At 36.6% G+C, this 13,347-nt stretch overlaps 1 protein-coding gene across 2 annotated transcripts in view; it reads right to left on the reverse strand.

Annotated features, from left to right (window-relative positions):
- FOXJ3 (forkhead box J3) overlaps positions 1 to 13,347 on the reverse strand; it is a 136,647-nt gene that overhangs the window by 90,317 nt on the left and 32,983 nt on the right. For both annotated transcript variants that reach the window (XM_082614039.1, XM_082614038.1), the window contains exon 3: positions 1,039 to 1,363. In XM_082614039.1, the coding sequence (XP_082470165.1) occupies positions 1,039 to 1,363 (325 nt within the window). The remainder of the gene's footprint in view (positions 1 to 1,038; positions 1,364 to 13,347) is intronic.

Here is a 13,347-nt window from a genome sequence, read left to right on the forward strand (position 1 = left end):
GTCAAAGTATTTCCCCCAAAACATTTCATAATTTACAAAGTGATAAATAGTAATTTTATAGTGGAGAAACCTGGCAGACACCACCTTAACCAAAGAACCATGGTGAACATTACCAGTAATAAGACATACTGACATCAAGTTCCCCCTGATACGACTGATAGACAGAGAAGGGCACATCACCTCTGCATTATTCTTCCCCAAAATGCATTACTTCAATCTAACCAAGAAAATATCAGACATATCCAAACTACAACTACTATTTCTTTTGTGTAGTTTTCTACAAAATACCTGACAAGTACTCTTCAAAAGTGTCAAGGTCATAAAAGACAAGAAAAGATTGAGGGACTGTTACAGATTGGAGAAGACTAAGGAGACATACAAATGACAGCTAAATGTAATGTGGGATCCTAGATTAGATCCTGAATTGAATCCTAGAACGTAAAAAAAACATTAGTGGGAAAAACTGGTGAAATCTGAACGAAGTCTGTAATTTACTTAGCAGCTAACAGTACTGCTTAGTCAAAAATATTAATTTCTTAGTTTTGATAATAGTACTATGGTTATATAAGGTGTTAACAAAGAGGAATTGATTGAAGGGTATATGGGAACCCTTTGTACTACTTATAAAACTCTTCTATAAATCTAGAATTCTCTCAAAATAGTTTTTTTTTAAATCTTTGATGATAAAAACAGTACTAGTTGCAATACTATACTGTTTTTTTTTAAACCTCAGACACACTATCAACTTCACTGACCTGTGGGTATTGTTTTCTAGTGAATGCTACGTTATCTCTACTCCAGTACTTTATGCTATGTCAGTCCTCTAATGTAAGAAAGCTCTAACAAATTAATATTCTACCCAAAATAAAGTTATTCATCTAATTTAAAACACTTAATTTCCTTTTTTAATCCTAAAAATGACTAGTAATCAGAATTTCACCTTTAATTATATAAGCCTCCACAAAGCTTTATCTTCAATAAAAGCCAGTATTGTTATTGTTTACAGCATAAAAATAAAAATTTAAATAAAATCCTTACCTTCCATCCACTGCCAGCCTCTCTATAATATGGGAAGTTATCACAAATCCACTGGTAAATCTCACTTAGAGTCATTTTCTTTTTGGGTGAGCTATTAATTGCAAATGTAATGAGGCTGGCATAACTGTATGGAGGCTTCCCATCTTTGTGCTGTTGGACTTCTTCCTGGTCCAGGGTTGTATTTGGGTCAAGAAGTGTATTCTTCTTGGAAATTCCTGTTCCATGTGCATTTTGTGTAGCATCTGATTTTTGGATGGCTGCTCTCATGGTGAGCTGTGGTAACCAGTCCATAGATGTTAGGCTGCTCTCCAGTTCAGATGTCATCCTGAAGGTAAATAGACTCCTTAGTCAATATCAAGGAAAGAACCCCTGCTTCTCAAAATATCCAATATTCACAAATCTAGGAGTTCCAAAGTGAGGGAAAGCCTGAGTTAAATCTGGAGGAAAAAGATTGAGTATATTAATGACCAAACCAAATATTTAAGGGATCAACATTTCCAATCTTTTTTCTTAATTTCTTCCTCTCCAAACACAACAAATTTGGTTTTAAACTGTTTAAGAGATAGAACAATACATACACACAAAGTGATTCTGAGGCCAGTTTTCTTAAAAAGACTATCTGTCACTTTAAACAGGGAGTCAGGATCATAGTATGAATAAATCTGTCTGCAGTCCAGCTCTTTACTCACCAACACTGCAGGCCCTTTTAAAACTTAAGATTGTATATCTGGCATTTCTTTTACACAAATTTTAGAGAAATCATACAAAAGAATACCAAAATTAAAGTGTAGGCAAGAGGTCAGAGAAGTAACTGAGAAATAAGCACAGGAATTTACATGGCGGAAAGAAGGTAAAGTTGGGCAGGTGGGAGATAGGAAGAGTAAAGCAGGGGAGACAAGAATAGCAAGGAGACAAGCTAGCTGGGGGAGTTGACTGAAAAAAGAAATGCAAACTCAAGGACACTGATGAACTAGAGAAAAGGAGAAGAGGCAGTGCCAGGAAGTTTAAAAACAAAAAAAAGTCAAAGAACAAGCTTAAGAAAACTAAAGATCCGGGAGTGTAGGATATGAGATAAAATCACATAAATGGACAGCAAGAAAAGAAGCATTAAAAACTCAAGGACAGGCTTACAAAAACATCCAGTGATCTGGATTCTGTAATCTATTTCTCTCCAAGGCTGAAAAATTCAAACCATTATCACCCAAAGAAAGAAAAAAGAAAAAACAACATCTGCCAGGTTAACACATATTCTGGAGAAAGAAGGAAGCTGCTCTAAGAATGGAAGATAAAAATATAGAAACAAAGATTGACACCTCACACTGGAATGGCGAACTTTCAACAAAAGGTACAAACTTTCCTATCCTGGGATCAAAGAAGCAGGAGAAGTGAGCCAGACAACAAAGCAGAGAGGAATGAAAGGCTTCTAAGTGATATAAAAATAAAGGGAAAAAGAAAACAAAATAAGAAACTTAAAGTATCTCAGTAAAAAGAAAAAAGTTGTGGCTAAGAATCCCATATATACCCTTCATTCCAAGTGGCTGCAGGCAAAAAGCAACCTGGAGTATGTGCTTAGCATCTGAACTTCTGGGAGGCAATGTAGAATTAATAAAGAACACAGGCTCTGGAGTCAGGCAGACCAGAATTCAAGTACTTATTCTACCAGTTACTATCTGTGAGACTATGAAAGTGTTACTATCTCTAAACCCCATCTCATCTGTAAAATGAAACAATAATACTTTAACCTACGGTTAAAGTATTACTTTGAGAAATAAATGGGATAACTTATGCATAGAAGAAACATTCAATAAGTATTAGTTAATAATATTATTCTAGGAGTATCTTGGGATGGTACTAATGAACCATAAAGTAAATAAGATTAAGCAATAGCAATTAGAAATCAAGAGATAGCCATGAGGATTCTATCTGCATTGCCAGTAGAATATTAACTACTGGCAATGCAGATAGAATATTTTCCAATATTTTGATTAACAGTTTTACATTTTTCATTTTCCCTCCCCATCTCTGCTGTATGCATTCCTCTGAAACCTGAACTTTAAATTCCTCTATACAGCACCTTGCTCTACAACCTCAGCCAGAAATGCTTGTTCCCATCATGAAATAAGTTATAGAAACTTGTGGAATAAGAAGCCAAGATAATTTAGAGATCACAGAATGTCAAAGAGTGGGCAAAGTACCCTACAGATTAGAGAACAAGGCCTCCAATCTAAAGATGAAAAACTAAGGTCTACTGAAGTTAAAGACTTGTCCAAATTCACACAAATAGTTAACAGCGGAACTAATACCAGAGCTCAGATCTCCTGATGCCCAATCCAGCAGTTTTTCTACCATACCTTACCTGTAAAATTAAAATAATAGTACCTACCTCTCACTGATATAAAGTACTCAGAACAGCGACTGGCAAAGAGTAAAGAGTCAATAAATGTAGCTACTGGTAGTGGTTATAGCAGTAGTTGCTGCTATTATTATTCACATTTTATTCTACGAACATTGGCTATTACTGTACCATGCTATCGTCCTATTTGCCTCAATTAAGTCTCCACTGAGTAGCTTTATTTTGTTCAAATTCCCAAAGCAGCCAGTCACATACATTTTCAAAGATAATGTAAAAGTACATTCCAAATTGGAATATAGCTGATACAGCAGATGCTCCCTGTTGAGAACCATCTTTAACTTCTGTTTCCTTCCCCCAGTGCCACTGAGATGTTAGGAGAGTCTCAGTAATATAACATGAACACACACTAAGTAGGTACTTAATACTGTTATAAAAATAAACAAGAATTTATCCTTACACACGTGTACAAGGCTATCCTAGAGTAAAATTTTATACACACAGCAAGTATGATAAAGTTTCTGTCCTCTAGAAACCTGTACTCCAATTAGGAAGGTCAAACACAAGAAAGAGCTGGAAAAGAGCTCTGGGTGCTGCAATGGCTCAGAAAAAGGTGGAGGACAACATGGGCTGCAGCCTTAAGGGGTAGAGAAGGAAGAACTTCAGCTAAGACTTAAAGAAAGTTAAGATCTAAATAGGCTGGAAAGAATTTGGTGCCTAGCCATCAAAGGCATCATGAGTAAGAATTATTCATTGAAGTAGAGTATAAAAATCTTTCTTAATTTTAAAATCTGAAAAAGCAGGGCTGCTGTTTTCTTTGCAATTTGTTAAATTTTACATATTCTTGGTAGTGAGGTAAAAAGTGCCTCTATTGTTGCTGCTTAGGCTGGTTATTGCAGTGGCTCTCCACTGAGAACACAAAAAGTGACCATTAGATTTGACCAGATCATCAAGTAACTTTAGAAATAAACCTCTTAGTGGAATGGTGATGACAGAAGTCCACTTGTATAAGAGAACAGATGGTGGCAGATTTAAAAACAGCATGGGAGGCTCTGAGGAATCTGGTTATGGAAATCTGGTTAAGAAATGTCAGGCCCTCATTACCTCACCTCATTCCAAAAGCTTCCTAGCTGGCCTCCTAGGCTCTGATTCCTCACCACTCCTCCCTGTTAATTACCTCCAGAGTCCATGTATATACTCCAAGAGAAATGCCAGCAATGTTTTCATGTCACTGTGCCCAAAAACTTCAAATGGTTCCCCTTCTCGTATTATACTAAATCTGAATGCCTCAACTACTTTAGCTTCATTAACCTTTTATTAATCCTTCTCTATTAATTCCTAAAGCAATTATAACCTCAGTTTGGCTTTATCATGCTGTTTCACATGCATAATTGGAACATAAGCTTTCTACCCTCACTCCCTTTTCCCCCACCTCCCCATTGAGGATAGTGACCATACACTAGTACTTCAGATGCTACCCAACACCATGCCAGGTACACATTATCTGAAAAATAACACAGTATTTGGATAAGGAATGAGTCTTCCTTTCTGGAATGCCTTTTCCTTCCCACTCTGCCTAGCTGGCTTCTACTTTTTCATCAAGACTCAGACCAAACACCTCCCCCTCCAGAAAGCCTGATCAATCCACTCTTCCCATCCTCCATCTCCTAAATTGAACTAGATCCTACCCCCCACTGACTATAAATACTTCTATCACAGAACTTACACAGAATTAAATTACCTTTATCTACCTCTCTCCCATGAGGCCATGAGCTCCTTAGAAGAAGGAACTTTCTTATTCTTTTCTGTTCCCACAATGCCTAGGAACACAGTAGATAAAGGGTCAATAAATGGTGGCTAAATGATTGAAACAGTGACTAGCCAATGAAGGTATGGGTGTGCTGCTCCCCAAACAAGACCAAACATTTAAAAGCTAAAAGAGGTGAAAGAGGACTCAATAGTATGAGGTAAGGATAACCACAGGATCAAAGTCCTTTATGAACTGGAAAAAAGCAAGACTCAGCACAGACTGACAAGTTAGCAATACAGAGGAACACAGAGAGTTCTACTGGAAAAGTAGAGAAAAATGGGAAGATGGAAGCCAAAGATAAGAAGATAATGTTACTTGTGGGATAAACCAAGGCATGAAAAAATTATGTCTGAAGTTCTTAAATCTATGATGGTATCTATTGCTTAAAAGAATAAGGAATTTTTTCTTTATACAGTGAAAAGGTAAAGAGCATCCAGATATAACAACTCCACACTAATTTATGACATAAGAGGAGGGAGGGGGTTCTGACCTCAGTTAATGAAATTCTGCCACTGATACGATCCCAAATATGCATTTTAGCTACTTTAGCACGTGGCTTGGTTTCCCTCTGTAACTTCCCTAACAACTGAGGAGTAGCCATGGCTTACACAGAAAGTTTTCAACAGGATAAAAAGGTGGGAAATGGGTAGAGAGATTGCTGGCTTTCCTAAATGGAGGTAAGACGAAGGCATCAATGAAAATAAAGTAAGAATAATGAGGGTAATGGTGATGTGACCTAGATATTCCTGAATCCTCTCCCTCCCTTCCTAGCACTTGGCATTTTGTCTTAACACTCGGCATGTGAAAAACTGAGCAACTGAGAACTCAAAAGAAATCCTTGTAATTACCACAGCAGTAATTCTGATCACACACATCTCAGGGGGTCAAAAAATACCTATATTTAAACATAATATACATATATAAAAAACGTAATTCCTGTTACTGCATCTCAGCACCCAAGGCAGCCAGAAGCAAGGTCTATGGCAGAGACCACTAACTGCCACTTAATATCTGTTTTGCCCTTCTTCCTTAGGAATACAATTCCAATTTTATTCTGGATGGTATTATGCCTTTTGCCCTTCCTGCTCTCTGGAATGTGGATACAATAGCTATTGCTCCAACAGTCATCTTGGACCATAAGGTGACCTTTGAGAATGGAAGCCATACACTGAGGACATGGGAGCAGAGAGAAGGGATCTGGGTCCCTGATTTTTTTGGTGAAGCAACTGTGAAGCTGCCACCCCAGCCCTGAACTGCCTACCTTCCAGACTTTTTATGTGTTTAACTACTATAAAAAGATCTCTACCAGCAGGTGAACCCAATTCCTAACAAACATGGAATGTGGGACATGGAAGTGAGGTGATACAAGTAACAGGACCTAAAATAAGACACTCTCTTAGAGGAGTTGTTGAGGTAAACATTAAGAACTCTAATACTGCAGAATGGAAAGCTGGTTACACTTATTCAAGAGTGACAAAGGATTTGGTCAAATTGTCACCTACTGTAACTGGAAAACAAACCATATGCCAACTGAGGCTATACAGCAAGGAGAGAAATACTATAGGAAAAATTGAGAATATTGGCATGTGTTGGCTCCTTCTAGCCGCTTAAAACAAAGTCCTAAAAGGGAAATAAACTTCAATTACAGTTGCAAGCAGAGAAAATGCAGGTTTGCTAAGGGAGGTACTCCCTGCCTATGGCCTGCAATTCAAGCTAAAATTCCTATAATTTAAAGCCCTACACGGTTGAAAAAAACACCAACTGCTTCTGAAGTAGCAAACTGAAGTAACTGAGGGATAGCTGCAAAACTACAGCCTTAGCAGTAGAGAAGACTGGTGTCTTGCCACACAAAAGCAATGTTGTGAGGGTGCTGACTTTCCACCCAAGACTATCACTTCAAATGGCCCCACCCAGAGCCATCATTCCCTCAGGAGCTAAAAGAGGTGAATGAACTTGGATGGGGGAAAATATATTCTTTATTTCCACTAACTTGTGAAACTTAGCATTTCCTTTAATTACAAAAGTAGACAACAAATCACAGCAGCATTAACAGTACCTGTGACTTTGCCATCAATAAAAATCACAAATATATTCATATGTGACAAATGCTGCAGAATCTCAACTTTTTAAACTCATCGACTACTTCAAATTTATAACAGTGTATTAGATTTGCCACTAGATTTTTTATTTAATGTGTTAATTCAAAGGCATATATATTTCTATGTTATAAAGTTAATATTTTGCTAACCATATTTCAATATAATTAGTTTCTTCTGTAATCCTAAGTATTTTATTTTATGAATTTTGAGACCTTATTCTGCAAAGGGTCCACAAGTTTCACCAGACTTTGAAGGGGTTCCATGGCACCAAAAGGTTAGAAATCCCTGAGGTAAGTAGAGCACAAAGGGCAGAATTTTCATATTAAAAAATTCTGCCTAGATATGTCCTTTGGCTCAAAGCAGCAAAAAGTCTAGAAACAGCTTTTTAAGATGACTGTAAAGGGGAAGAGGGGTGTCTAGACTGCAAAAGCCTCAAGTTTCCAAAATAATACCCAAGCTAATCAACAAGAAGTGAGCTATAAAGCCTATGCATTTCCCAGATAGGGCATGTTCACCAATACCCACCACAGATGTGGCCATGGAGGATACTGGACAACGTGAGACCTTTCAGAGGGCACAGGGGACAATGGAGAGCCCATCAAAGAGCAGAATCAAGGAACTTATTATACTGTCATGGAGTCTCTGCCACTGCTACCCAGGAGGATTTTATAATCGATATGGCCTAGTGACTATATTGTGTTTCCCATTATCCTGTTTTCTGAATAAAAGATTTTATTGCTATTATCCTATTCCTTCACCACTATAAACCAAAAAGCCACTCTGGGATCTAATGAAAGTGAATGCACCCAGAGAGCTTAGACTTTCAGCTGGATATAATAACTGGATGAAACTCTGGGTTGTTTCCCTTGGGAAAAGGGCAAGTAAGTTCTATTTATAGGAAGAGCAGTACATGTGGATATTTGGGTACCCAAGGCTGATTGTGGCAGAAACCTAACAAGAAAGAAAATAATCTACTACAGATTGACCTTACATTTTGGAAGCATGTGACATAAAAAAACAATTTTTTTAATTTATAAATGAAGCAATAATTTAAGCTATTTCCAAGCAAAAGTAGCTGCTGTTATTTTTCAAAATTAGTTATCATACACCGGCAAAGCCAAAGTTTCTACTCTTAGTTCAATTTCAGGAAAATAACAGTCAATGTCCTACATCAGAAAAGATATGGTGATTAAGAACACAGGCTCTGGAGCAAGACTGTCTGGATTGGAATCCAAGCTCTTCCACTTTTAGCTATGTGACCTTAAACAAGTAAATTAGCCTCTCTATACCTCAGTCTCCTCATGTGTAAGGTGAGGATAAAAACAGTACCCACCCCAAAGGATTGTTGTGAGGATTAAATGAGTTATATATACAAAGCACTAAGAAGAGTCTCTAACACACAGTAAATAAGCATTCAATAAATGTTAGCTATTATTATTCCTATCAAATTCATACTCTTCAGAATTTTCTAAATTTTAAATGACTGTCACTCTTATTCAGTGGTTTTAGACTTACATGCCCTAAATCACACAATAATCATTTATCAAGCTCAATGGAAATGAGCCCCTCATTCAATTATTTACTCTAAAGAAATGATCCAGAAAAGACTGTGCTTTTAAATTTTGTTTGTAGATTGCATATGAAAATTGAACATACACTTTTCCCACAGAAATCAGATTCTATGATGATGATTCCTGAAGCAGCCCACAAAATCCTACCTATTCTATAAAGGAGTTCTATAAAACAAAGTTCTAAGAGTATAAAAGCCCCAGCTGGATATTCTGCAGCAGAAAGACAGAAGTGTAACAAGGAAAATAAAGAAATAAGTTTTTCCATTTTCCTGGTGTAGGACCAGCTTGTTCCTGATAAAATTTCAATACACATAGTTTATATCTGGCATACTTCTAAGTACCTTCTATACCTTGGCTCTCCCATCTCACACTGCCATAAGCATCCAAGATTGGCCCTTAAAGTTGGTATTATAAACTCCAAAATTAATTACTTGCTCTTCTCCTCCAGTAAAAACTCTAACCTTTTCAAAGCAGTTGATCTCTGCTCTATTTAGGAAGAAAGTGGACAGCATCAAACTAATCACCACTAAGGTATGAATAACTGAGCCTTTGAATTTCCTATGAGCAATGATCTTTTTAAAGGACAAGCCCAAAAAATTCTCATTGGTTTGAAGTGAAAATATAGGTAGAAGAATCATAATTTAGGATAGAGAATCCAATACACAAATAGAACTTCACATTTCAAAACTCTTGACTTTCACAACTTTTGTTTCACCCCTAAAATTCCAAAAATATTCACAATACAGCTTATGCAAAAACTTGAGGGACTTAGTGAGGCAACTGTCATTTGTAAACAGAACTGTGGTTTCAGAGCTCTTTATCATAAAATCAGAGATGAAAAAGGACCTCACTATGTCATTTTTAAAAGCCCTGCTATTACCTATTTTGGAAACCAACAATATTCTTTATCTCCAAGGGAAGAAAAGTTCACCAAATGTATACAGTAATTCATTTTGTTTAAAATAATAATAATAAATTTTAACAGACCAATCTATGTATCTCCCTTGCTGCAGAGAAGAAAATTTCTTTAAATTTTATCCTGGAAAATGAGAACTGGTCAGAGTTCTCTTCACAACTATGCTTCACATATTTTACAATATTAACACCATTTAGGTTCCTTCTCAAAAGTTTGAAGTCCAGAACTCCAATAGGATCTGATTTAAGAACCATAATATAGTTACTGCTCTTCTCTAGATTCTCTCCAAATTACTCTATTACTCGAATATATAATCTTAGATTCATAAAACTGTATTCTAAATTCATACAAGCCATACTCATAGTTAGAACTCCGTTCAGGCTAAAATTTAGGGATCATATGGTCAAAAGACATCTTTATGCTATAAATGTAATTCTTATCTTAAAAATATGTTACTCTACAATTTAGGGAAGAAAAATAAATATTTTCGGACATTAACCACTGAACTACATTCCGTCATCAAGTAAGTACCGTATTTTGCATTTAATCTCACTCTATCTATTGGAATCTCTATGTCTCTTGAGTAGCTGGAAAGCTAATAAACAAGAGTCCCTTTGATACAAGAACACTCAAAGCCATCTTTGCAGATGTTATTTAAAAACCCAGACAGAATCTGCTATTAATACTTCTTATACTTAGTTTTTAAAAATATGTGTATATGTAATAATAAACGTCCTCTGAGTAACATGTATTTACTTTGTCTCATTAAAGTGTTTATCCTGACCTCTCTGCAACCATACTGCTTCAACTCACCGTAGGACATTTACTGGATATCCTATCTCCATACACACTGCCTCCATGACATTATACGAGTAATAAGGCATCAGTGTTGGCAGAAGGCTAATAACATCATGGAAGACGATCCTGATGTGATATACATAAAATACTAAAGAAACAGCTTAAGCTGCTACATATGATGTTTACAGTTCAGTGGTCCTCAAAGTGTGGTCCAGGGACACTTTCAGGGGACCTGAAGGATCAAAACAATTTTCAGAGTAAGATATTATTTGCCTTTTTCACTGTCATCCTCTCATAAGTGTAGAGTGGAGCTTTTCCGATGCTATATGATGGGTGCTATCACAACAGAGTGAATGCAGAGGCACAGAACAGAATCCAGGTGTCTCTATTAAGCCAGATATTTTTAAAATTTTGCAAATATGTAAGGCAACACCACTCTTCTAAATTTTTGTTTTGGAAAATACAATTATTTTTCATAAAACATGTTATCTATGTTAATATATAATGGGTTTATTATTATTTCTATGTAAATTAATAAATATTTTGACTTTTTTCTTAATTTTAACTTCTAATACAATTTTGATAGATATAACTCACAAACGCATGCCCTTTGGGCACTAAATAATTTTTGAGACCAAGAAGTTTAAGATGCTGTAAGTCAACATCTCAAAGACTAAAGGTCACTGTTTCTAATATACTATAATGCAATGGAAAGTATAAAGGGTTTGAAATCACCCAAAAGGGCTTGAATTCTTATTCTTCTCCTTATTAATTGCATCCTTGGACAAGTCAAACCTCTAAGCCTCACAGAATTGCTGTGAGGAGTAAATGACAAAATACATGTGTGAAACACTGTAGTACAGAGTTAATGCTTGGCACAGAGTAGACATTCAACAAATGATAACTATTAGAAATCCCTTTTTTAAAAAAGACATGCTACCCACATGATAGTAAGGAAAGGCTCTGAATCCTAAAAATATCCTCCCTTGAAATCCTAACTCTTCTCACCCAACACTGGACACATGCTGCCTTTTATCAGAAACTTTTTGTAGCATTTTGCCTAGCTCACCCAGCCCTTTCTCAGCATTGGCTCCATCCCCAGGGCCCTGAAAAGTCAGTACTACAACAACAAATTAAAGGATTTGAACCAGGGTTGGTACCTGACCCAAACTGTTCATCTGAATTTTCTTCTTCAGGAATTTAGTAATAGGACTTAAACAGTCTGGGCTGGTCTCCTGAATGAAAAAGCTATGAACTTGAGAGGTATGGGATGGCCATGTGCCAGAAAAGCAAAGAAAGTCAGTTTATAGAAATGAAAAGATATTCCATTCAGCAAAAAGCAAGAGAGAAGAAAATATACTGCCTAGGTTCCTAAGAACTTAAGTTCTATTCCCTTAAGAGACCTAGCTACCTCTGGGTTCTGTGAAATACCCTATTATTCACCAAATAAATTCCTTTTCTTTTTTGTTTGATACGTCCAGTGCTGATTTCCTTTACTTGTAACCAAGCAAAGCTTGACTAAAATAAGCTTACTGAATCAAATCATATAATTTCTTTTATATTTTTCAGTTTTTTTTTATATCTGTGCACTGCTGGTAGCCACAGATTTTATATTTAACTCCTTTATTTTGCCAGTATATTCAGTGATGCTTTTTAGTCTATTACCTCTGATATTATTTTCCCCCATGTATAAGAATTCATGACAACTCCAATTTCTCCACCACCTCCCTATTTAGAAACTGCTGACTTTCATACAAGATTTTATTTTCAATTTTAGACAATGTATTTCAAAATTAAATCACTAGTTTTCTATCACTTATTTCTAGTTTCCTGCATTGGTATTTCCCATTTGCACTTATTTCTTCATAGGATCCTCAATTAAGTAGAATATTTTTTGGCACCCCTCATTTAAGAAAAAGCCTCAGGGCTTCCCTGGTGGCGCAGTGGTTAAGAATCCACCTGCCGATGCAGGGAACATGGGTTCGAGCCCTGGTCCGGGAAAATCCCACATGCCGCGTAACAACTAAACCCGTGTGCCACAACTACTGAGCCTGCGCTCTAGAGCCCATGAGCCACAACTACTGAAGCCTGCGTGCCTAGAGCCCGTACTCTGCAACAAGAGAACCCACCACAATGAGAAGCCCGCACACCACAACAAAGGGTAGCCCCCACTCGCCGCAACTAGAGAAAGCCTGTGCACGGCAACAAAGACCCAGTGCAGCCAAAAATAAAACAAATTAAAAAAAAAAAAAAGAAAAAGATGTTTAAAAAAAAAACAGAAAAAGCCTCAAATTTTGATAAATACTGACAGCCAAGAGGCAGAATTTAGTGCATGGGCACTGGAGCAAGACCTCTGTATGAATCCCAGCTCTGTCCCTTATTCACTGCATGTCCTTGAGTTGCTGAACTTTTTTATCTCAGTTTCCTCATTTGTGAAATGAAAATAATCATAACACCAACCTCATAGAGTTGTTAGGGGAAATTTAATTAATATACCATAAAATGCTTAAATAACGCCTGGTCTAATATATTAGTAAGAACACCATAAAGCTAGTTATCCAAGTCAATATTTAGTCCCATAAGTAACTTTTATAATATGTCCTTAAGTCAGTGACTAGTCACTGGTACTCTTCAATACCTTATACTCAGAAATGGAAGCCCAATAAGTCAGCTTAAAGATTAAATTACATTTAGGATGCTCTAGACCAGCATTGTCCAACAGAACTTTCTACAACAATGGAAACGTTTGTGTGTTATCCAATATG

Source organism: Mesoplodon mirus (genome assembly GCF_964341445.2).
Source record: "Mesoplodon mirus genome assembly, chromosome: 3".
In the NCBI taxonomy this organism is placed as follows: Eukaryota; Metazoa; Chordata; class Mammalia; order Artiodactyla; family Ziphiidae; genus Mesoplodon; species Mesoplodon mirus.